Source organism: Sciurus vulgaris, assembly GCF_902686455.1.
Source record: "Sciurus vulgaris genome assembly, chromosome: 5".
Taxonomy (NCBI): Eukaryota; Metazoa; Chordata; class Mammalia; order Rodentia; family Sciuridae; genus Sciurus; species Sciurus vulgaris.
This window is the reverse complement of record NC_136465.1, coordinates 70,653,808-70,674,615: the sequence shown is the minus strand read 5'-3', so window position 1 is coordinate 70,674,615 and position 20,808 is coordinate 70,653,808. Positions and strand designations below refer to the sequence as shown.

The 20,808-nt window shown below is 52.1% G+C and overlaps 2 protein-coding genes across 8 annotated transcripts in view; one reads left to right on the top strand and one right to left on the bottom strand.

Annotated features, from left to right (window-relative positions):
• TSPAN11 (tetraspanin 11) overlaps window positions 1–18,302 on the top strand; it is an 83,555-nt gene extending 65,253 nt beyond the window's left edge. For 2 of the 3 annotated variants that reach the window (XM_079142019.1, XM_079142020.1), the window contains exons 6-8: window positions 342–500; window positions 850–936; window positions 7,759–18,302. In XM_079142019.1, the coding sequence (XP_078998145.1) occupies window positions 342–500; window positions 850–936; window positions 7,759–7,818 (306 nt within the window). In that variant the 3' untranslated portion in view covers window positions 7,819–18,302. Of the gene's footprint in view, window positions 1–341; window positions 501–849; window positions 937–1,080; window positions 1,176–7,758 lie in introns of all 3 variants that reach the window. The other variant, XM_079142021.1, reaches the window with a different exon arrangement.
• A 1,001-nt stretch (window positions 18,303–19,303) lies between these two features.
• Window positions 19,304–20,808, bottom strand: part of TSPAN9 (tetraspanin 9) — a 193,242-nt gene continuing 191,737 nt past the window's right edge. For all 5 annotated transcript variants that reach the window (XM_079142014.1, XM_079142017.1, XM_079142015.1 and 2 more), the window contains one exon: window positions 19,304–20,492. In XM_079142014.1, the coding sequence (XP_078998140.1) occupies window positions 20,421–20,492 (72 nt within the window). In that variant the 3' untranslated portion in view covers window positions 19,304–20,420. The remainder of the gene's footprint in view (window positions 20,493–20,808) is intronic.

Sequence of the window (20,808 nt, the reverse complement as noted above, 5' to 3'; positions counted from 1 at the left end):
TGGCAAGGCTGTGTCCCTGTCCCCAGGTCCTGCCTCCCAGATGACCAGGAAATGTCCCCTTGTTGTTTTGCCCCAGTGGGTCCTGGCTTCACTGCCCAGTGGTACACAGCCCCACCCTCTCAGGACCCCAGCATCCATCTACCCCAGGTGTCCTGGGGGCCACTTCTGCACTAGGCCTGTGGAGAGGGCCCCAGAGGGACCTGTTTCCTGCTCAAAACCAGAGAAGGAGAAAATTGCAGGGAGAGTATGAAGGGGTTGAGTCTATACTGCAGCCCTGTAACCCAGGGGCTGAAGGGGCCCACACAAGCCCCTCTCACCTCCAGCCTCCGCTCTCCCTCTAGTTCAAGTGCTGTGGAAGCAACAGCTCTGCTGACTGGCAGCACAGCACGTACATCCTGTCTCAGGAGGCCGAGGGCCGCCGGGTGCCCGACAGCTGCTGCAAGACAGTGGTGACTCACTGTGGCCAGCGGGTCCACCCCTCCAACATCTACAAGGTGGAGGTGAGTGCCCAAGCTCCAGATGGGGGTGTGGTGGGGGCCAAAAAGGCCGTCTTAGACAGATGGGTATGGGAAAAGCAGAACATTCCTTGGTTATGAACCTCAGTGCTTGGGGCCACCAAGGGTCTCCACAGAGCCCTAAGGACAAGCAGCTCCTACTGGGAGAACCCCAGAAATCATGGCAGGAACCCTGGGGCCCCTCTAGAAGCCTGGGAGCAATTCCACGGCTGGATCCCAGTCCTTTCATCTCTGGCCTCCCTCAGCCTCCACTGGACAGTGGGACAGTCAGCCCTGCCTCCCCATTCCTAGACCTGCAGGGCCGAGGCACGTGTAACCCATGGCTCCATTGCAGGGAGGCTGCATCACGAAGCTGGAGCAGTTCCTGGCTGACCACCTGCTGCTCATGGGGGCAGTGGGCATCGGGGTGGCCTGCCTGCAGGTGAGTTGCAGTGGGGGATCAGGACAGGGGCTGCGTGTAAGCACTTGGAAGCCCTTGCCTGTTGACCGAAATAAGTGACCCTTTGTACACCCATAGCCCTCCCCTGCCCTACCTGTCTTCTCTTCCCTTCCCTTTGCAACCTAGGATGAACCACAAGGTCAGTCTCTTCCCCAGGGAACATTGAACAACTTGAACTTATAAGGAACAGGGACCTGGGAGGAGTCTGAGTGTGGGCTCAGGTATGTGTGTACACCCTGTGTGTGTGCAGCCTGCTGTGGTGTGTGTGGGTCCGCGAGTGTCTGTATGCATCTGGGTCTGCCTGGTTGGGGCGTGTGCAGTGCACGTGTTGAGTTGTGCTTGTGCATATGTGTATGTGTTGCAATGTACCTGCACTCATTTCTTTGTGGGTGGGTGTGCATGTGTGTGTGTGCATGTCCTCTTCTCTTGTACACCCAGCTCTCTCCCTGAGGATGGGCGATGCCCTTGGTCCCTGTTGTTTCCTTCCACACCACCTGCCAGCCACCACCCAGGAAGCTGGCATCATTGCTATCAGTTGCTCCAGTTCACTGGAGAGGAACCAGGAGGGGACTCTCAGGGGCTGGGAAGATACAGTGAGCTCAAGTTCCTGAGACCCCTACCTCACCCTCACCCTCACCTGGCACTCACATTCTGATGTAGGCCATCCTTCCAGAGGGAGCTTCACACCCTTCAGTCCTGCCTGGCACTCCCAACTCCAGTGCCATAGAAGCATCTAAGAAAGGGCAGGGGCTTTGGAGTCAGAACACCTGATCCAGACCTGGCTCTGCTTCTGTGGGATCTTGAACGGTTGCTTGAATTCCAGTCCTTCACCGTCTTCATCTACAAAATGTTGGTCATTTCCCTAACCTTGTAAGGTCTAAATAAGAATTACAGGATGCATGTCACCCACTCTTGGCACCTGGCATGTACAAAGACCTCCATAAGTGGGAACTGTCTTCTCCAGGTACCTGTGAACTTCAGAATATTTTCAGTGGCTTCCTCTCATCAGATCCTTACAACAACCTGAGACTCAAGTCAGGTAGGGAGGATATCAGGAAATGAGACCTGGAGAGGCCATGTATGTAAGGTGTCACACACTGAACTGATACAGAGGTCTCCTGGATTTAGTCCTTTGCTTTCCCAAACCCCTAACTCCCACATGGAGGTCTATAGAGAAGAGACACTTGGAGTGCTAACGTCAACTGTCTTCAGGAGACTTCCAGTGTAGGGTCCTTCCAAAACATGTGCTGTCCATACACAGTAGTGTGTGGACCTAGAAGACTCAGCTGCAGGCTTGCGTGCTGGGAAGAAGGTCCCAGCCGCTGAAGGGAGACCCTTCCTGGTTCTGCTACCTACTAGTCATGTGACCTAGGGCCAGTTATTTCAACTCTGAGTCTCAGTTACTCATTTGAAAAATGGTGTACTTATTCTTTGGTGGCTGGTCATAAGAATTAGCAATAAGCATGTAAATTATTATGATTACCAGAATTATTGCCAAGCATATAACAGGTGTTCAATAAATGACTCTCATCATTTTTATTATTTCTACACGGACATGTTGTCTCTCAAAACAAACAAACAAACAAATCTCCAATTGTTCCCCAGCTAGAGTGGCCTGCCTCTATGTGCTCATTTACCTGCATGGTCCAGGGAGCCCCAGGTGGCCTTAGCATAGCCCCTTTGGTGTACTCCCAAGCACAGGCCTTCTGTCCCATTTGCTGAAACCAAAAAAGTCACCACTGGAACCCAGGGAAGGAGCTACTCTGTGCTCCAGATCCTGGCTCAGCTAAGGTTTACTTCAGCAGTTGAGGGGACCTGCTCTATATGGATACTGATCAGGCCTGGTCTACTTCTGTCCAATGCTTCCTGATCCATCTGTCCATAGAGGCCATAGCCAAAAACAGAGAAGCCAAGGACATGGAGTAAGAACACAAATGCCCAGAGTCAAGGTGGAGCTTTACTGGGCAGTGCATCACAAGCCCACTGAAGTCTCCTCCCCACTCACAACCCCCAACATGGAAGGTATTCCATGGCTTTTGGGTTCCCTGAGAGGGAGCTTCACCTGGCCGTGGCTGTGGATCTCAAAGCCTTGCCCAGTATTCCCATCTACAGTCCACTGAGCCTACCCTGCAGCAACCAAGCCTCAGGTTAGCGCTCCCTCTGCTGGCCAGAGCTGGGCACTAAGCTGCCCCAGTCCTCTAGGTGGGCTGAAGCCTCTTCCCCAGACAGATATCCTCCTCCCAACCAGAACTGACACCAGGTACCTCCCATGCACACCCTTCACAGCACTTTAGGGACCCCCAAATTTCAGAATGTCAAGCATAAGATGGTGTCACTATGTATCCAGGTCCCCAGAACTAGAGGAAATCTTGCTTGGGAGTCAGAGGGCGTAGATTCTACACAGTTCCACCTCCTGCAGTGTAACCTTGGGAACAGCCCATTCCTTCTCTGAACCCTGTAGAATGGAGGGATTGGACATTTTTTAGCCTTTTTAAAGCAGCAGCATCCACTTTTCAATGGAGTTGCCACATAGAAACCCAGTCCATTAAACACAGAAGGCAGAGCAGCCGTTAGGATTTACACAGGAGACGGGACTTTTGTGACAGCCGCCCTCACTGAGCTAGCTACACCTGGGATTTCTGGTGCGCAGTTTAAAAACCACTGGCTCAGTCCATCTCTCAGGAACCTTGTGACTCTAATGTGTGATTTTTTTTTTTTTTTTTTTTTTTTTTTTTTTTTTTTTTTGGTAAGATTCATCTCAGCAACCAGTTACCTTGGGACTGATGTCCTACAGCATCCAGGAATGTTAAAGCAGATGACTTGTGAACTCTGAAAACCAAGCAGAAAGTTCACTGAGTGTTACCACACTAACTTCAGCCAGGTATTGAGCCACGTGCTGAATGTCACCTTGTGGACCTGTGTACCAGGCACTCATGGGCTTAGGAGAGATCGTGACAACTAGATGACCACACTGTGAGAGGGAAATGAGAAAATCAATGTCAGTCTGCCTTCAGCCTCAGACCATCTCTTCCTCATTTTCCTTAGTGATCTCAGAGAAGGCCCAGAGTGGCTGATCAACTCTGATCACTGGCCACAGCTGCAGGGATAGCCAGTCTGTTCATAATAAAGCCAGCAGGGAAGAAAGAGCTCAGTGAGTGGAGAAAATTACTGAAAGGAAGGATGAGTCTTGTATGAGTTCAAGTCCTTGAATTTAAGTCTCGCCTTGCTTTGTATCGAGCCTATGACACAGAGCAGGGGAATAATCTACCTGGGTTGCATGATACAGATTCAGCCTGGGAGGGCGCTAGGAGAAATCAGGAAGAGAACAAGGGTGCAGGAAGTGCCAATTCAAGCCACACCAAGGCCCCATGCTCCGGTTCCAGCCCCACCCTCCAAGTGGGACAAGACCTCCACAGAGTCTTCAGGGCGGTGGTCCTCAACTTGTCTGCACATTGGACCCTGGCAAGCTTTAAAACTGCCCAAGGCCCAGACTACACCCCAGCACAAGTAAATAAAATGGTCTGAGGCCGGCCCCAAGGCATCAGTGTGTCTGCTAAGTTCCCTAGTGATTCCTTTGTGCAGCCAGGTCCAGAGTGAGGACAGGTAGGCTGGAAGTCAGGTGTGGGCAGGATCAGGAGATGGAAGAAGAAGGCAGTCTTGGTGTCTTTAAACCACTGCAGTCATGTGGGGGAAGGAGGAGACTTTTCCTGGGAGGCTCCAGAGGACAGGCAAGAGTTAGAGGTGGAATTTAAAAGGAGACAGATTGGAGACCTTTGTAATTAACCAACAATTAACCGCAATTAACCAACAGTGGTCCTTACAGAGCCTGAGTTCTCTGGCTGCAAGCTGGGGCAGAGGCTGGGGGCCAGCATGGATGATAAAGGGAGGAATCTTTTTCGTCAAAGATGAGGCCTCCTGGCCATGCACCTGTTCCTCTCAGCAGGGTCGGCAGGCTCCTCTCTCCACTCTGGCCGTGTAACTTGCCATACTGCAGGCAGGAGTAGACCAGCTAGGGATCATCAGGTTTTTGAGGTGCCCCCTACCATAGATGCCAGATCAGGGAGGACCCTACTGTCAGTTTTGGTTGCACATTAGAAACACATTTCTAAAATACCCTTGCTCAGATTCTGGGTGCCCAGATTCTGGGTGCCCAGATTCTGGCTCAGGTTGTCTGGGATGAGTCCCATGTGTGGGTATTTTTTAGTCTCCCAGATGATTTGAACATACATTTGGGTAGAGAACCCTAGGCCCATCTTATTCACAGGAAGTGACAGAAAGGGAGAAAGAACCAGGGTGAGGGAACAGCACATGCCTGGCTATCTGGCAGGGTTGGGCTTTATGCTAAGGGCCCAGGATAGGGGTGCTGCCTGGCCTCACGCTCTGGGTACCGTGCGATCCTATTATCCTAGTTTTTTTTATTTGGTTTGGTTTGGTTTTTTTGTTTCTTCAGTTTTTGTTATCTTGGTTTTTAAAGAATCTTACCAGGGCAGACTCTGGACCAGTGACAGACTGGAAGTTTTTTACTGATGGAGTGAGATTTGAGGCTCAGAGAGGGATGCAACTGTCCCCCTAGGTCACAGCCCATTGGTGCACACCCCAAATAAATGCAGTCCACCATCACCCCAACATTCCATATGATTGGATGCAATCATGTTTCAGAGCCCAGAAAAGTCACAAGACAGCCAAAATTGGGATCTGTAGGTCATCAGAAGGAAAACCAAAAGGTCCTTTGGGAATGACATCCCAAAACCTTCCTGGCCCTTCCTTCAAGCTCTCTAATGACAGTTGGGGGCTGGCTTGGAAATGTCATAAGAATGTCATAATGAGAGCATTATGGTCTGCCTTTTAACAATATCCTATACATGGCCAAGGGCTTTGCCCAGGCAGTTGCCAGAAGAAAGCACTGTGCACCACACAGGCCTGGCCCAACCTCGCCCTCTGCTGTGTCCCACTCGTGCAGTTGGCTTGTCCTGTGTCTGGGAGATGCTGATGCTCATTCAGGACCCCTTGAGCTCTTATCCTTTATCCCTTTGCACAATCAGGGTGTGGAGTGTGTGCATGTGTGAGTGTGTGTGCATGTGTGTGTGTTCATGTTCACACACCTTGATGAGAGCATCCTTTACCCCTCTGCATGATTTGGGGTGGGGTGTGTATGCATGTATGTGCGTGCATGTCACATGTGTGTGCATGTGGACACACATTGATGAGCATGTGGCCCACACACCTCCACCCTTACTGTGCCTGTCCTGTGAGGGACCTGGAAACCCACATCTACTACAAAGGTGTGTAATGAGGGAACTCAGCTCATCCAGGACCCCTGACTTGAAAGGTATACCATAGATGTGAACACAGCTTACAGCACAAGTGTGCTGGCCCAACGCGTCCCCTAGCTGCACCCTTAGTATGCATTAGAAAGATCCAGATAACCCCACAGGAAACTCGTCAAACCGTGAAGTGGACACCTTGGTGGAATGGCTGTGACAGCTAGCTGCTGTTTAAAGTTACAGGAGGTACCCTCTTAAACCCCCTTTGGGCTTGTGACCCTGAGTCCCCAAGGTGGATTAGCACTGCTCTTAGTGTGGTGTGTACAAGCTGAAAGCAGTGTTCTCAGGCTTTGCTGTCCTCCAAGGAGGGCTGGGATGGAGAGCAGAGAGGAAAGGGAAGATGAGGGGCCCATCATTGGTGACTGCCTCAGGCTGGCCTTGCAAAGACAAGCAGCTGCCTCCAGGCCATGCACACCTTCATCAGCCTGTCCTTCTCCCTCTGGCTGGAGCCCCATGGTCACCCTGGTCTACACTGCCAAGGTCAGGTCCAGGGAAGAAGCTGGGGAAATTCAGGGTGTTGTTCCTGTATAGATGGAAATCTACCTTCACCCCTGTGTGGGACAGTCATGGGGTTGTTCAGGTACAGTGCCCCTCTCCTGTGGACAGAGAATCAAGATCCAACACCTTGTCGTCATTATCAGAATCATGATGACAGTCTCAGGGCTTCTTGGTCTGACACATCCCATATCCTTGTCCTCAATACATCCTTGGTTGAAAAGAGGAAGAAGAGAGAGAAGGAGACCCCATGAAGAGCAAGGAGGGAGAGTAAAGGTCCTCTTTGTTTTGGAAATGGGAAGTGGGAGACCTAGGGTGGGAGGTGACTTTCCCAAGACTGCATGTGTCCCAGGCAGGATGCTGTAGCCCTTCTTGTTCAACAAGTGCACGCCCACAGAGGGGCTGTCAGGCAGGACTCCTAGGACCTGGATCTGCATCCCAAGCTGATTGACAGGACACACTGGTGCTCCTACGAAAGTCTCAGCCTCCCCAGTAGCTTCTGCCTAAGCATGGACAATGCACAAGAGTCCGAGGGCAGCAGAATAGAAGTGGACTAGAGAGAAAGACACTTCAGGCTCTAATGAGGGGGTGGAAATATCATCCCTCAGTAGCTAATTAAATTGGGCCTCCAGAGCAGACCTGGATCACATACCAGCAGCAGCTTCTACTAGAGAAATGCAGATCCTCAGGCCCTCATTCAGGCTGCTGAGACTGTAATCTGCCAGGTAACAAGGCTCCAGGTGATTCACACCCATCAGAGTGTGAAAAACCTTCTCTTGGACAGTTCTCAGAGAGTGGTTTCCCCCATACACCCCAGCATCACCTGGGGGCATAGAGCAGCAGGCCCCACCCCAGGCCTTCTGAGTGGGAAGGGCCCTGGGATCCAGTCATGCACTCCAGCATGAGTGGCCTGTCGGGGCACCACAGCCAGTGACCTCCCGGGGTTCTGATTTCTCTTTGCGCTCTGCTTTCTCCCTCCTGGCAGATCTGCGGGATGATTCTCACCTGCTGCTTGCACCGGAGGCTCCAGCGGCATTTTTATTAATGGCCAACCCTGTCCCCTTCTGGCTGCCCCTCACAAGTATAAGGGCCTACATCCCCACATCTCATCTGCTAGGCCTATAGAGTCTGCACCAGCTGAACTAGAATCATGGACTGCCTTTACCCTGCACCCAGTCCCTGTGAGCCCAGCAAGTGCCTGGGATGGTGGCTCCTGATCTTCCTACCCAGGCAGGGACCCTCAGCCCCCACCCCTCACTTCTGAGCATTCACTGCCAGAATCCTGGGCAGGGAATGATCCTGCCAGGACACAGCCAGAGCTCTTTGCCAAGCATGGAACATCGAGGACAGTAGGAAGGTATGAGCGCCAGGCTTTCTGCCCCTTGCAGCCGGAACCTGGAAGAAAGGCTGGAAAATGGGCCCCCCTGGGATTCCTGCATTGTATTGGTACATGTTTCCCACCTGGCTCATGCCAGGTGCATCCTGGTGGGGCAGTTAGGGATGGCTGCTTCCCCGGAAACCTAGCCAGTCCCTGGGTCTGCCTGTTCCCCACACTGTCTCATTTGGAAAGCAGCATCCTCCTATCTGCATTCCTACCTGCAGGGCTGGGAAAGGGGAGGCCTAAGGTGGGGCAGCTGAAGGCAGGTACAGCTGCCAGGGAAGGGAGGGAAGCCCCGAGAGCCCTGCACCCTGCCAGGCCTCCCTTGGGAAGAGATTCCCCCTAGAGACCATGGCCCCAAGCTCCAGCCTCCAGTGATATGCACATAACTCCTGTTCCAAGGCTTATTTTCAGAAATGCCAGGTTTTCAAACTATCTAACTGCTAATATTGGTGGATTTAAAAGCCCTCCCCAAGTGGACCAAATTACAAACCTATAAATGCAGAGCCACAGAGAAGGGGAAGCTCTGAGGAAAGGGGTACCCTGCCTGGACCCCACTTTTCCTGAGTCCCTCTCCCGCCCCCGACCACGTGGTCAGCATCCTGATCCTCCCAGGGGCCTCACTCTGCTTCCTTTTCTACTGCCCCAGAGCACACACTGTCCCTTCCTTTGGTTCTCTTATGCATCAATGATTGAGACAGGGAATTTTCAGGAAGAACGTTGCCAAATGCTAAGGGAGACCAGAAAGAAAATTCTAGGAAAAATAGGGTAGAATAGATATCAACTCATAGACAAACACAGGGAATCACCCCAGGTCCCATACTGCTGTTACTTGGGCAGCTCATAACATAAGAACCCCACTCCTGGTCTCCATCCTTCCAAGGTCCTGCACTTCTATGTTGGGGACCCTCTTAGTTCCCCCACAAGAAGGGGTAGCACTTTGTTACACTGAGACTGAGACCAAGAGAGGTCCCACCTTTCCTCCTACCCTATCCAGCCCTCACTCTGATAAGCACAGCTCTTGCTGACCCGGGCTGGTCCTGGAGGAGGGACATTCTCTTCCATACCTAGCAGTGGCCTAGAGACCTCTTGTTCTGTCATCAATGTAGTCCTGAATGATCCAGAAACTGCATCCTCAGAACAGGAAGTAGCCATGCAGATAGAGTTTAGACCAGGCTTTTGGGACAGACTGCTTTCTCCACTCTGGATTCTCCAGGGGCTCCTTAGAGCCTGAGCTGGTTTATCTCATCTGCCTAGATGACCTTGGGGTTGTTGATGCAAATTCATTAAAAAGAAGACAAGCTCTCCCAGCAATCCCAGACTGCACCACAGCCAAGAGAAATGATGATTATCTAGCTGTGCTCCAACTTCCTGGGATTCATGGGATTCATCAAAATTGGTTGTGACTCCCAGGCTTGCAGAGGCAGGGTTGAAAATCAGAGTGCTGGGCTGGGACCACATCCTTCCCACAGAGGCCCCACAGGATAGATGGCAGGGGCCAGGGATATTCTGTGGCCTTCCACATCTGCCCTGGTGGGCTCCCTTAATTCTCAGGGAGATGGGGACAGAGGTGATAGGTGGGCACCACTTGCACAATCTTGTCCCTGAGACAGGCCAGGAGAGCCTGACTCATCAGTCCCTAGCCCAAAGGTTGGGTTAGGCCAACCCTACTGGGGACAGGATTAGCAGTGATTCCTTCCCTGAGCACCATCCAGCACAGACAGCCACTGGGGGGATGACTGGTTGGAGCTGCAGAGTGGGAGAACAGCCCAGAGCTTTTTGGAAACATGACCTCCATATTCATGCCAACAGGGTGGGACATGAGACAGGGTTAGTGGAAACAGAGCTCCAGAATAGAGCAGGTTCTGCCTCAGATGTGATCTGTAGTGGGATGTGCCCCTCCCACTGACAGGGATGCAGATCCATTCCTGAGATACTTCCTGCTCTTCCTGCTTGGAGACTGTCACAGTCTTGAGTTCCTTGGAAAGAGAGAAAAATAAAAACACATCCTCAGTCCTAGGGGAGAGGGTCACAAAATGTCCAGGGGTCCCTGCTGCTTGGGTTGGCACATTCTTGCCTTGAGTATACTAAGCACCCTGCCCTAAGCTCCCAGAGAGAACAACAAGAGAAGAGCATGTCCCCAAGCCCCTGGATAACTGAGAGGGAGGGATAGAAATGAAACTAGACTATGGTGAGAGATGAAGTGTTTACACCCATTAGTCTCTTTCTCCTTCCTCTCCCCTACACTATAGCCCTGACTCTAGGGGTCCCTTGGGCATGGCTATTTGAGGAATGTTTACTGAGGGTCTTCTGTGTACTTAGAATGTGTTAGTTGCATAAATGCATTATCTTTCTGTGACTCCAGTGAGAGGTACTAATTCCCCCATTTTGCAGATGAGGAAATTAAGGTTCAGCTAAGTCAGGGTCCCGCCTGCCTATGGTGATGGTTGTCGTCATGGACCGCCAGCCAGGTAGACCCTAGGAAGGCCAGGCCGGGAGCCCTCTCTGCTCAGCATCCCACAGTCCTCCATCTCTGTAATAAGCTGTCAGCCTGGCATTCAGGAACAAAGTGTCCTTCAGGGACACTGCCAAATAGCGGCAGCCCCAGCATCCCCTCCCAGGTCAGACAGAGCCATCCATCGCAGCCCGGCACCAGTGGCCCTGCACATTTGCAAGTTTGTGCAGAAGTTTGGTGTATTTTAGGGTGACAGCCAGGCCCCCCAGCAGGGAGGCTCAGGCAGCAGATGGGAGCCCAAGGGGCCTTGGCTCCTGGGAGCAGCCCAGCCCACACTTCTGTGACAAGGCTGACACTACAGAGAGCTGGGACTGTCCCTCTGCTCGCAAAGCCTTCATAGGGTCTGGTGGGACTCTCCTGCACATGTGGACCTCATCATCTGGGGCAGAGATGCCTCTCTCCAACCCATTCTGGGGGTCAGGGGAGAATCTCAGGTCATGCGCACCCACAGAGCCATCCTGGGCAGGGATGGGCTCTGGGTGGTGATGCTGTCTCCTCCCTTCCCGGTGAGGCCCTTTTCCTCCTTCTTGCTCTCCCCCACATTGAGCACCTGTTATTGCTGGGCTTTGGGATGGACACAGTGTCACTTTTGTCCAGGGAGCCTGTGCATGGCCATAGGTGTTCATATCCGGAAACATTCTGTGACCCTGGGGAAGCAGGATATGACAGGCCACTGGGATTTGCCCCAGGACCCTCATGCCTGAAAATCTACTTTGGCCTTAAAATCTGCTGCTCTGCCCGCCCCCCTTCAGGGTTTAGAGGTAGGGGAAGTGAACTGGAACAGTTACCTTCATCACCACGCACCCCCACTCCCAACCTTGAAAGAACTCTACCACCAGGGCCACTTCAGCCTTGGGAAGGAAAGGCAGAAGAGGTGGGCCATCTGACCAAGGAGAAAAGCAGTTTTTTGTGTGGCCGCTGGGTGGCGCTCATGTCTGCTGCAGATGGTACTGATCAAGCATCAAAACCAGCAACTCTTAAACTTGCTTTGGCATCACGACCACCTGGGGGCTTTTCAAAACAGATTGCCAACCTCCCCAGAGCTTCTCATCAGAAGGCCTGGAGTCAACAATTTGCATTTCCAGCAAATTCCTAGAGGACACTGATGCTGCTGGCCCTAAACACATTGCTTTGGGTCATACCACAAAGGAGGACCGACTACCTTCTTTCAGATGTCACAATCCCCAGGGGTCAAAAGTCCAACAGGCCGTCTGGCTTGAGTTCTACTTGCTGCAGCCTGGGACTGTTCCCACTTGATTCACTGGGAGAGGGTGGGATGAAGCCGGACACTGGCATCAGTTCACAGCCACCCAGGAAAGCACGTCTCAGCTGTGCATTCTTGCGGCACTACCCTGATGGATCTGTGACCTTGGCCAGTGGACTTGGCCAGTTCTAGGACCCCTCTTCCTGGAAGGGGACTAGTTACATTTTGCAGTCTGTTCTCCCACCACCCGCTATGGGACAGCTCTGCTACAGCTTCGTCAATCCCAGCCAGGAGCACAGTACACAGCCCTGTACTCTAGGCCTCCCATGCGCCCAGTCTCCTTCCCACTTAGGCAACACCTGCCACACACTCTGCAATCTGTCCCAAGCAAGTGCCATTAATAATTCCAGGCAGTCCAGTGTTTGGAGGCCACTTGGGCTTCTGGACCCAGGTGGCCTGTGAATGTGGGTTACCAGAATATTCTAGAAACAGAGAAGTTGCCTTAACTTACTGCTTATAGGGAAGCTATAAGCATGCCTCTCTCCTTAGCTGATTTCAGTGGAAGCCCAGCTTCATGTACTACAGGGCATGACAATAAAGGAATTGTATTAAGGACTACGTTCTGCTGATCTGTCTTTTGCTCCTCTGTAAAGGAATCCCAGGCCATTGGCTCACCAAATGCCTGTTTTCCTACAGAAGCCTCCATGCTGGTCATGGTTCCCCTATTAGCAACCCATTTGATCACATTCGTAAGGGTCCTGCTCACCTTGCGTCTGTCAGCTCTCATCATTCATTCAACTAGAATGACCTCTGTCTCACGTGTGTCACTAGCTCCTACTTCAAAGTGAGAGCCAGCCTCAAGTGTGCTTCAGTTGGGTTCTGCTTAAAGTCTCCCATCTTAGGTCTATTGGTGTTTTCATACCATTCCTAGGAGACTTGCTTACCTGTGTTAAGAAGCCTACACTTGTCTTCTCCCTGCTCACACACACACTGTAGCAGGTGTGGAATGTGGCAGGAGGTCTGCAGCACAGGGCTCCCTCTGGCTAACTTGCATGGTGGACCCCAAGCCACCTAACCCAGCATATCTGATAGATTTTCTCCACCTTGCAGTAGCTGATCCAATTCCATCCCCAAATCTAGATTCGAAAAGCTTCCCCTGCCAGTGCAAACAGACTTGAATCTTTGCCAAGGGCACCAGCTTACCTGGTAAATAGCTGAAAGGAAGTGAACGCTTTGTCTTTAGTGACATAAAATACCCATTTTCTTTCATTCACTCCTCTTTCTAGAAAATTTGCTCAGTGGGGAACCTGAAGAATGTCTAGGTAATCTGGGCTCATGGAAATCCCAAGACAGAAGAACTGGGGGAGCAGTGAGGCCCAGGAGGCAGCTAGGAGCCAAGCTACTTGCCTGTGCTAACTTGAGGAGGGTCTGGCCACTTGCTGCATAAGCAGATTGAGCTATCTAAGGAAGTCCCCAGGCAAGGACCCAGAGGAGTCTGCTCTCCTGTGTCTCCAGCCTGTGGTCAACGTTCAGTTGTTCTCTGAACAACCACAACAGAGAGCTCTGATGGTATGGATGTAAACAGGAGGCTGGCCAAGCCTAGGGCATGTTCATAGTCCCAATGGACTGGGACATCTGCACCTCTGCCATCACTGTGTGTGTGTGTGTGTGTGCGTGCATGCACAAGCACACAAATGTACCTGAGGAAGGACAAGCACCCTCCAGGCCATTCTACGCTGCAAACAGGCAGCACTGTTGTTTAGACAGCACCTGCAGCCGACGAGGGCCTTGTCAAGGTAGGCAGGCAGGCAGCGGGAGGCTGTTGCTGAAGCAACACCAGGCTCCCCTTGGTGGCTACTGCTGTCCTGTCAGCTGCCACCTCTTCCCAGGTGTTGGTGCCTCATGGCAGCCCCAAGGGCTGGGCTGTCTTTGCTGGGGACCCTGAATTCTACTACTTCCCCACAACTGAAAATAGGTTGCTGGAGGTTGCTATGGTTTGGATAAGTGTCCCCCAAAGGCCCATGTGTTAAAAGCTTGGTCACCAGGCAGGAGGTCTAGAGCACACTATTGGGGGGCAGTGGAACCTGCAGAAGGTGGGGCCTAGTGGGAGGACATTAGGTCATTGGGGGCATGCTCTTGAAGGGGCTATTGGGATGCTGGCCTCTTCCTCTTTCTTTGCTCCCCCACTGCCATGAGGTGAGCAGCTTCCTCCACCATATTATGGTCCAGCCATGATATACTAGCTCACAAGCCCAAGCCATGGAGCCAATGGACTGAAACCTCTGAAACCATGAGCCAAAATAAACCTTTCCTCCATATAAGCTGACTACCTTAGGTATTTTTTTATAGTAATGGAAAGCTGACTAACTCAGGGGTGATGAATAACTTCCATTAGACTTTTGAAATACTGAAAGTAGCTCATGAATTCAGCTTTAGAGAATCTCAAGCTGGCGATTAGAGATCAAATTCAACCTGTGTTCCCTAAGTGGTAAATAAGACGGCTGAGTCCTTTCAGGATCTCTTGCCAGAAAAAAGAATATAATGAGGATATACTGGGATTCTGGGAATTCAGGTGGGGGGAATTTGGGGTAGAGAAGGAAAGGACAAGGGCTTCCCATGTCATTAAGTTACAGAACACAGGCCACCACTCCTCTTGACTACCTCTTGGAGGGCCCCTGCTCTGAACCTTGGTCCGGGCTAAATTCTACAACTTTGTAACCAGAAGAAAACTCAAGGCAACAGAACCCAACCACAGACCACTGTGTGGCTTCTCTCTCCAAGTGCGTATTTCTCCACTGCATCCAGAACCACCAAGAGAAACTGGTCAGTGCCCCAGTTTCACCCCAGTGGGCTCTCAGCTCTCTGTGGGTCTCTAGGGCCTAGAAGTTCCAGGGCAACTACAAGCAGAAGAATCTGGCTCAAGCATACCTGTGGAGTGTTATTATTCTTTTTGTTAGCTTAAGGAAACATTGCTGTCATTAAACTCAGCAAAACCCAGGTGGCTAAATCAATAGTCTCCCAATCTTTGCTGAATGCTTTAAGAAGGGACCATCACAATGCCAATAATCTTGTGTCCGAAATGACATTTATTTGATTTGTCTTCCCTCTTGCTTCTGTGGGTTATTGAATACTGCTGCTGAGCCAGCCCAGGGCAGAGCGGAGGCAGGGGGAACTTGTCCACTGAACTCTGCTAAGGAGTTCACTCCTCTCCCAAAACATCAAACTCCCCTTCCCAACTAACTCCCTTGTTCCTGGCTTTAGGCCTGGGTGATGCTCTTCCTTGGGTCCCTCCTTTGGTTTGGGGATCCAGATTCCATCAGCTTCTAGCCAAACACCTATATTGATCCAGGAACAAGATGGATGCCTTTGCACACATTCTTTTATTTTATCCTCATAGCAAATCTGTAAATGGCATTATCCTCATTTTGCAGATGATAAAACCAAGACAAGTTCAGTGATGGCCCAAGGCTAACACGGACACCAAATGCAGAGTGGAAATGAATCAAGGTCTTTCAGCTCCCACACCAGTGCTCCTGACATCCACAATGATACATCTTGAACATGAAGTTCGGGCACTCAGGCTTCTAAGAAGATAGTTTTGGTTAGGAGGAACCTAGATAGTTTATGAAGGCATTTTGCAAGTTGTGAAGCTCAATACAAACAACAGGAGTGTTTCAATTATGCCATGCTGGTCTCTGCCCATCTCCTGTACGAGAGCATCAATACCAGACAGTACAGTCATCCATCTATTTGGTGCAAAGAATTAGTCATCTAGCTGTCCAGGGTAAGAGTGTCATGTTGGGTGAATGGCAAGAAGGCTCCTTCTCCCCACAGTAAATCTCATTATCTATCAGGGCTAGCTAATTCCCTAGAGTGTCTTTCAAATCCATTTCCCAGTGGTTCCAGAACCCATCCCAGAAGGCTCAAGCAGCACCATTAGAAGACCCACGGAAAACAGGCCCCTCTCCTGCTCAATGAGCCACAACCTGATGCTAGCAGTGGTTAGTGTATCCCACTGCACCGCGAGCTACCAGCAGACAGCACACTATCCCAGTGGGCATTCCAGCAAGTGTGTCCACAGCCTGGAGGGGCAGAAGCAAGAGCAAGAATAGACTGAGACAAAGTGACTTCCCTCAGGCCAGATGGTCAGCAGATGATGATGGCTTACCTGCCCCCAGCCACAACCAGTTCCAGGTTTTTTTGGCCCCAAAATCACTCTCAGTAAATCTCCTGGGCTCTCAGAGACCTGACTCCAGCTGGTCCCTTTGAGAGAAGGTCACTCCAGATTCAGGGTAAAATAGAGACTTTGAGACATAACAGCTGCAGGTGAGAGTTCCAAAGGCATGTTCGGGGACAATTCTGTGAACTTGGCCACTCCCTTGAGAGGAGATAGAGGGGTTTGGAGCTGCCCCTCCTCCTACTGCCTTCAGACTGTAAGCACATTCATCCCTCATCCCGCCTCCACCCCCCCAGGGACAACTAACAAGGCAATGACCCTGGGCAAGGAGAACTCAGAGATGCCTCATCTGCAACTTGTCACTGGGGTGTTGACCATGACAATCAAGGAAAACCTATAAACTGGAACCCCAACCACAGCAGTGGGAGCAGACCCTCCATGTGACTATCCTTGGACTGATTTCTGGGCTCTCTTGGAGATGTCTCAGAACTACCCTGGAAGGGTGCAAGCCAAGTGACATGACGAGCTCCCTCCCCTCCTAGAAGAGACACCAGGCTCAAAGAAACCCTGAAAATATCAGAGATGGACTCCTCACCCCTCATACAGGGGTGACCATTTCTGGAGTGATAGCCACTGAGATGATGCAATGGTATCTCCGTAGAGGTCTCAGGCCACTTGGACTGACCCTTGATCTAGGCTTGGGTGTCAGGTCACTCAAGGAGTGAGGGATCAGGATTCTTCAGGCCGCCATGGAGAGGGCTGAGACCCTTTCCACGCCAGTGGGAAACCAGGACCCTGGGAGGGAGATGAGGTTCCTGCTGGGAGAAATGTCCTGAACAAACACTAGGACAGGAGTCTGAGGACCCTTCAGGTCCTTTACACCAACCAGTATAAGGAATAGGTCAGAGTTGCAACTGGATGAACAAAATGCACCATTAAAAGACAGTCTGCTTGTGCATTTGACACGTTATCAATTTTTATTTAAAAACATGCTAAAAACATGGTGCTCAATAAAGCCAGGACCAGGGATGAAGGGACGCACGTGTGGGGCACTGCAAGCAGAAAAGTGCATTTGAAACCAACAAGCGTGCACTCCAGGCTCTCCTGTGCTGCCCCAGGGTGGTGGGCAGGGGGTGGACAGGAGGCCCACCCTCCTCAGAGTGACCATTCAAGGCAGAGAGGCCAGGACCCACCCTGGACCACTGCCTCACTGCAGTAGAGGAGGGAAATGGGAGAATAGGAACACAGAGGGGTCGCTGGACTCTGAGGGACTGAGGGAGGAAAGAACAGACCCCAAGCACCTGACACCCAGCTCCCATCCTGTGCCATGTCCCTGCTAGTTAGCACCTCCACCAGAGGGTGGGCAGGGGGCCGGAGAGGAGGGAACAGTCACTTCCATCCACCTGGTCTGCTCTGTAGCCACCCAAGTCTGGAGGCATGGCTACCTAGTTTCAAGTCCAACCACAGCATGTGCAAGGAGGTCTAGAGTGTGATCAGCAACCTTTCCAGGGCAAGGTCCCCAGGTGCAGGCCCAGGTGGGCAGGGAGGCTGGTGGCACTGATCCAGCTCAGAGGGCATGGCTGTGCAGGGCAGACCTGCACCCTGACATTGGCTGCCAGCCGCCCCAAGGCAGTTCTCAGCCTTGAGTTCACCTCCTCTGCAAGATGGCTTCAGGGAAAGGCTGAGTCTACATCAGACATTCCCTTGAAGTCCCCTGCAAACCCTAAGGGACTTTGTGAGTCAGGTCTGTAAATTGCTTGCATCAGACCTAATTGAACTCACTCTGACTTTGGCAAGGGAGGGAATTCACTCAGCGGGATTTGGCCCCAATGAGATCATAGTCAGGAGAAACTGAGAAAACACTGAGCCACCTTCCTGGCATCACTCAGGGTGGCCTTTTGGACAATGTAGGGACCATTCTGCAGGATGGACAAGGGGTTCAGGAGAACACCTGCCCTTGCATGGAGACTTCCACACCATGTAGACTCAGCCACATGATGGAACAGCCACACCGGTGAGGCAAGAAGGTAGTTTGGGGACCTGTGGACAATGCTCTGCAAACAGATGAGTCAGGGGCTGGCAGGGGCAATGGGAAGGAGGACTGTGGCAAAGGCTCTAGGGTCAGAGACCACCCTGAAGCTCTCCAGAAACAAGATTGCCAGGGAGGCTAGACACCTCCCAACCTACTAGGCTTTTGCTGTAGATATTAACAAAAATTAAGAATTGCATTGATAGGCATAAATGAACCCAACCCACCCTCACCAAAAACTCATATGCACCAAGTCCCACCATGTGCTCCAGCACTCATTTGCTAAGTGTCTCTGCATTTTGGGGTCCCTAGGGAGGCAGCTGCTGCTCCTTACCAGAACAGGCCAGAGCAGCCACGTTGCCTGCCCCACACTCCCCCAGGACCGGCCTTCCTGCAATGTCTATCAGCACCATGCTCTTGTCTCAGGGAAGTGGTCTTCACTCTGCCCAACTTGTTGAGTCCACTCTGTTCTCCATTCCCACCCCCAAAACATGAATTCTGAACACACCAAAAGTCCTGCACTCCTGGTCCCGATTTCTATGTCACTGAAGGCGGATGGAGAGTTATTGGTTGACTGGTGGCACATCTCAGCTCTGGGAACAGACAAGGCAGGTGGAGTTTGGTGCAGACCTGGGTCCAGTGAGGAATCTAGATAATGAGCAGGGATAGGCAGCCGCCCACACAAGACCCCATCCAGTGACCTGCCTGGCTCCCAGCTAGCCCATAGTAACCTTTTCAAGCTCAGTCCTGTGAATTCTTGACTTTTGAACTATAAAACATTAAAGTAGATGAGCATCGGTTCTGGCAGGGGTGCCGTGCTGCAGCTGAAAACCCTGCCGGCCTGCTGGTCTCCACACCCAAGACTATGCAACCAAGGACCAGCTACTCTCTTCCCTGGGACTGCAGTGACATGATCCCCTGACCTCTGGGGTTTTCTGTATTTCATCTCCTTGGGATGACACAAGATATGGTGACCACCAACCCATCTGCTGACAGCAATGAAACCCTACAAGAAGATGGTCCTGGGCCCATACGGTCCTGTCCCTCACCCTGAGCAAGGCAGTCAGCAGCTGGATGAATCTGGCAGGGACAGTCATGTGTGCCAGTTCTGCCTCCCCCTCCTGATGGGCCTGGGTCCTCTGCCACCACGTGAGCAGCTGAATGTGAGGACTGCTTCCGTCTCCTAAGGTATGTGAGAATGAACGTGAGCAGTTCCTGAACTAGAGGTATGTGTCCGAGAGTCTGCAGCAGGAATGTCTGTGAAAGTAACAGGGGTTATGGGACTTGGGCATGGGTGGGAGGGGAAGCCACCCAGGCCAACAGAGGAGAGGGAGGAAGAAGGCCACACTAAAAACTGCTCACCATAGAAAAGTGCAAGGACTCTGTCAGCTCCAGCCACTGTCCTGGCAAAGCCCTTCACCAGCCACCCACCCCAGAGGACCCACACCCACCCGGCCACTGCTCTGGCCTCCCTGGCTTGGTCAACAAATGCCACTGTCCCTGTGCAGGATGCCCTGTCATGCGCACATGATGCTGCTTTGTCTCTCCTGCCTTTCCTGAGCCCCTATTCACAGATGCCAGGCCTCAGGGGGCCACATGCTAGTCATTCCCCCTCCCTCTCAGTACATTTCAGGCAAAGCCTGGTGCGTCCCACCCAGCAGCCTCAGGAGTGTCCTGATGGAAACTGGATGGATGTCCCATCTCCCCACCCATCCCCACCCACAGGAGCAGGAACTCAAACCGTTAAAGAAATCAACACAGTAAAAAGTTATAAATCAGAAAAGCTAACCCTAAACTTATCTGAGAGATAATATTCCTGAATAATCGTAATCAGAGTAAAATAAAATAAAAAAGTTACACGGTATGGTATAAAAAGCCTGGGCAAGATGCTCCAGGAGGCGGCGGTCAGACCCCGCCCTGGCCAGCTCTCTGGCTGGGCAGTATGGACGGCAGTGGTCTCCTCAGGGGCAGTCTCTCCCCCGGGGTAACGCTCTGCTCCCCAGCCCACCTGGGGACAAAGTGTCAGTGTGAGGAAGGGCAGCGGGTAGAAACCCATCAGTGCTGGGGACTTCTTCCTCCATGTCCCCCAGCCCACCCTGTCGTCTTTGGCAAATACGCAGATGCAGGAATCCAGGCGTCCATGCCCCTAGGTCTCTGCGTGCTGCCTCCCACTGGGCCCTCCGCCCTCCGAGAAGTCTGAGGCTGAGGTGGGTGGGCAGGGGGAGGGCAGGCTGGGGAGGTGGGGGCAGGGTGGCAGTCTGGAGGGCACAGGCGGGAGACGAAGCTCAAATCCTCTTCCCTTGCACAGCGTCCCGGTGGGGGCTGGGGCACCCCGCCAGCCTGCTCACGCATCGTATTTTTTACCCGTCCGGTGGATGTGCTGGAACAGGGTCATGGAGAAGGCCATGCCCAAGATCTGAAAGACAAGGGGAAAGGGCTTATGTGGTTGCTATGGCAGCCCAGGATGCAGCCTCAGCCTTGTGAGTCTTGGAATGTCACAGGGCAGCTAGCACAAGGGGAACTAAACACGAATGTGCTGGGGAAATGCTCTGGGGTGAAGGGAACGTGAGCCCAGGAGGTCACCCAGGTGGACTCCAACTCAGCTGCTCAGGGCTATGCCTACAGAACACCACTGCCACTGCCCATCATCAGAGCTAACATTTCAGAGGCTGGTGTGAAGGCAGACAGCAGGAGGGACCTGGCCCTGCATGACCCAGGAGCCAAGAAAGACC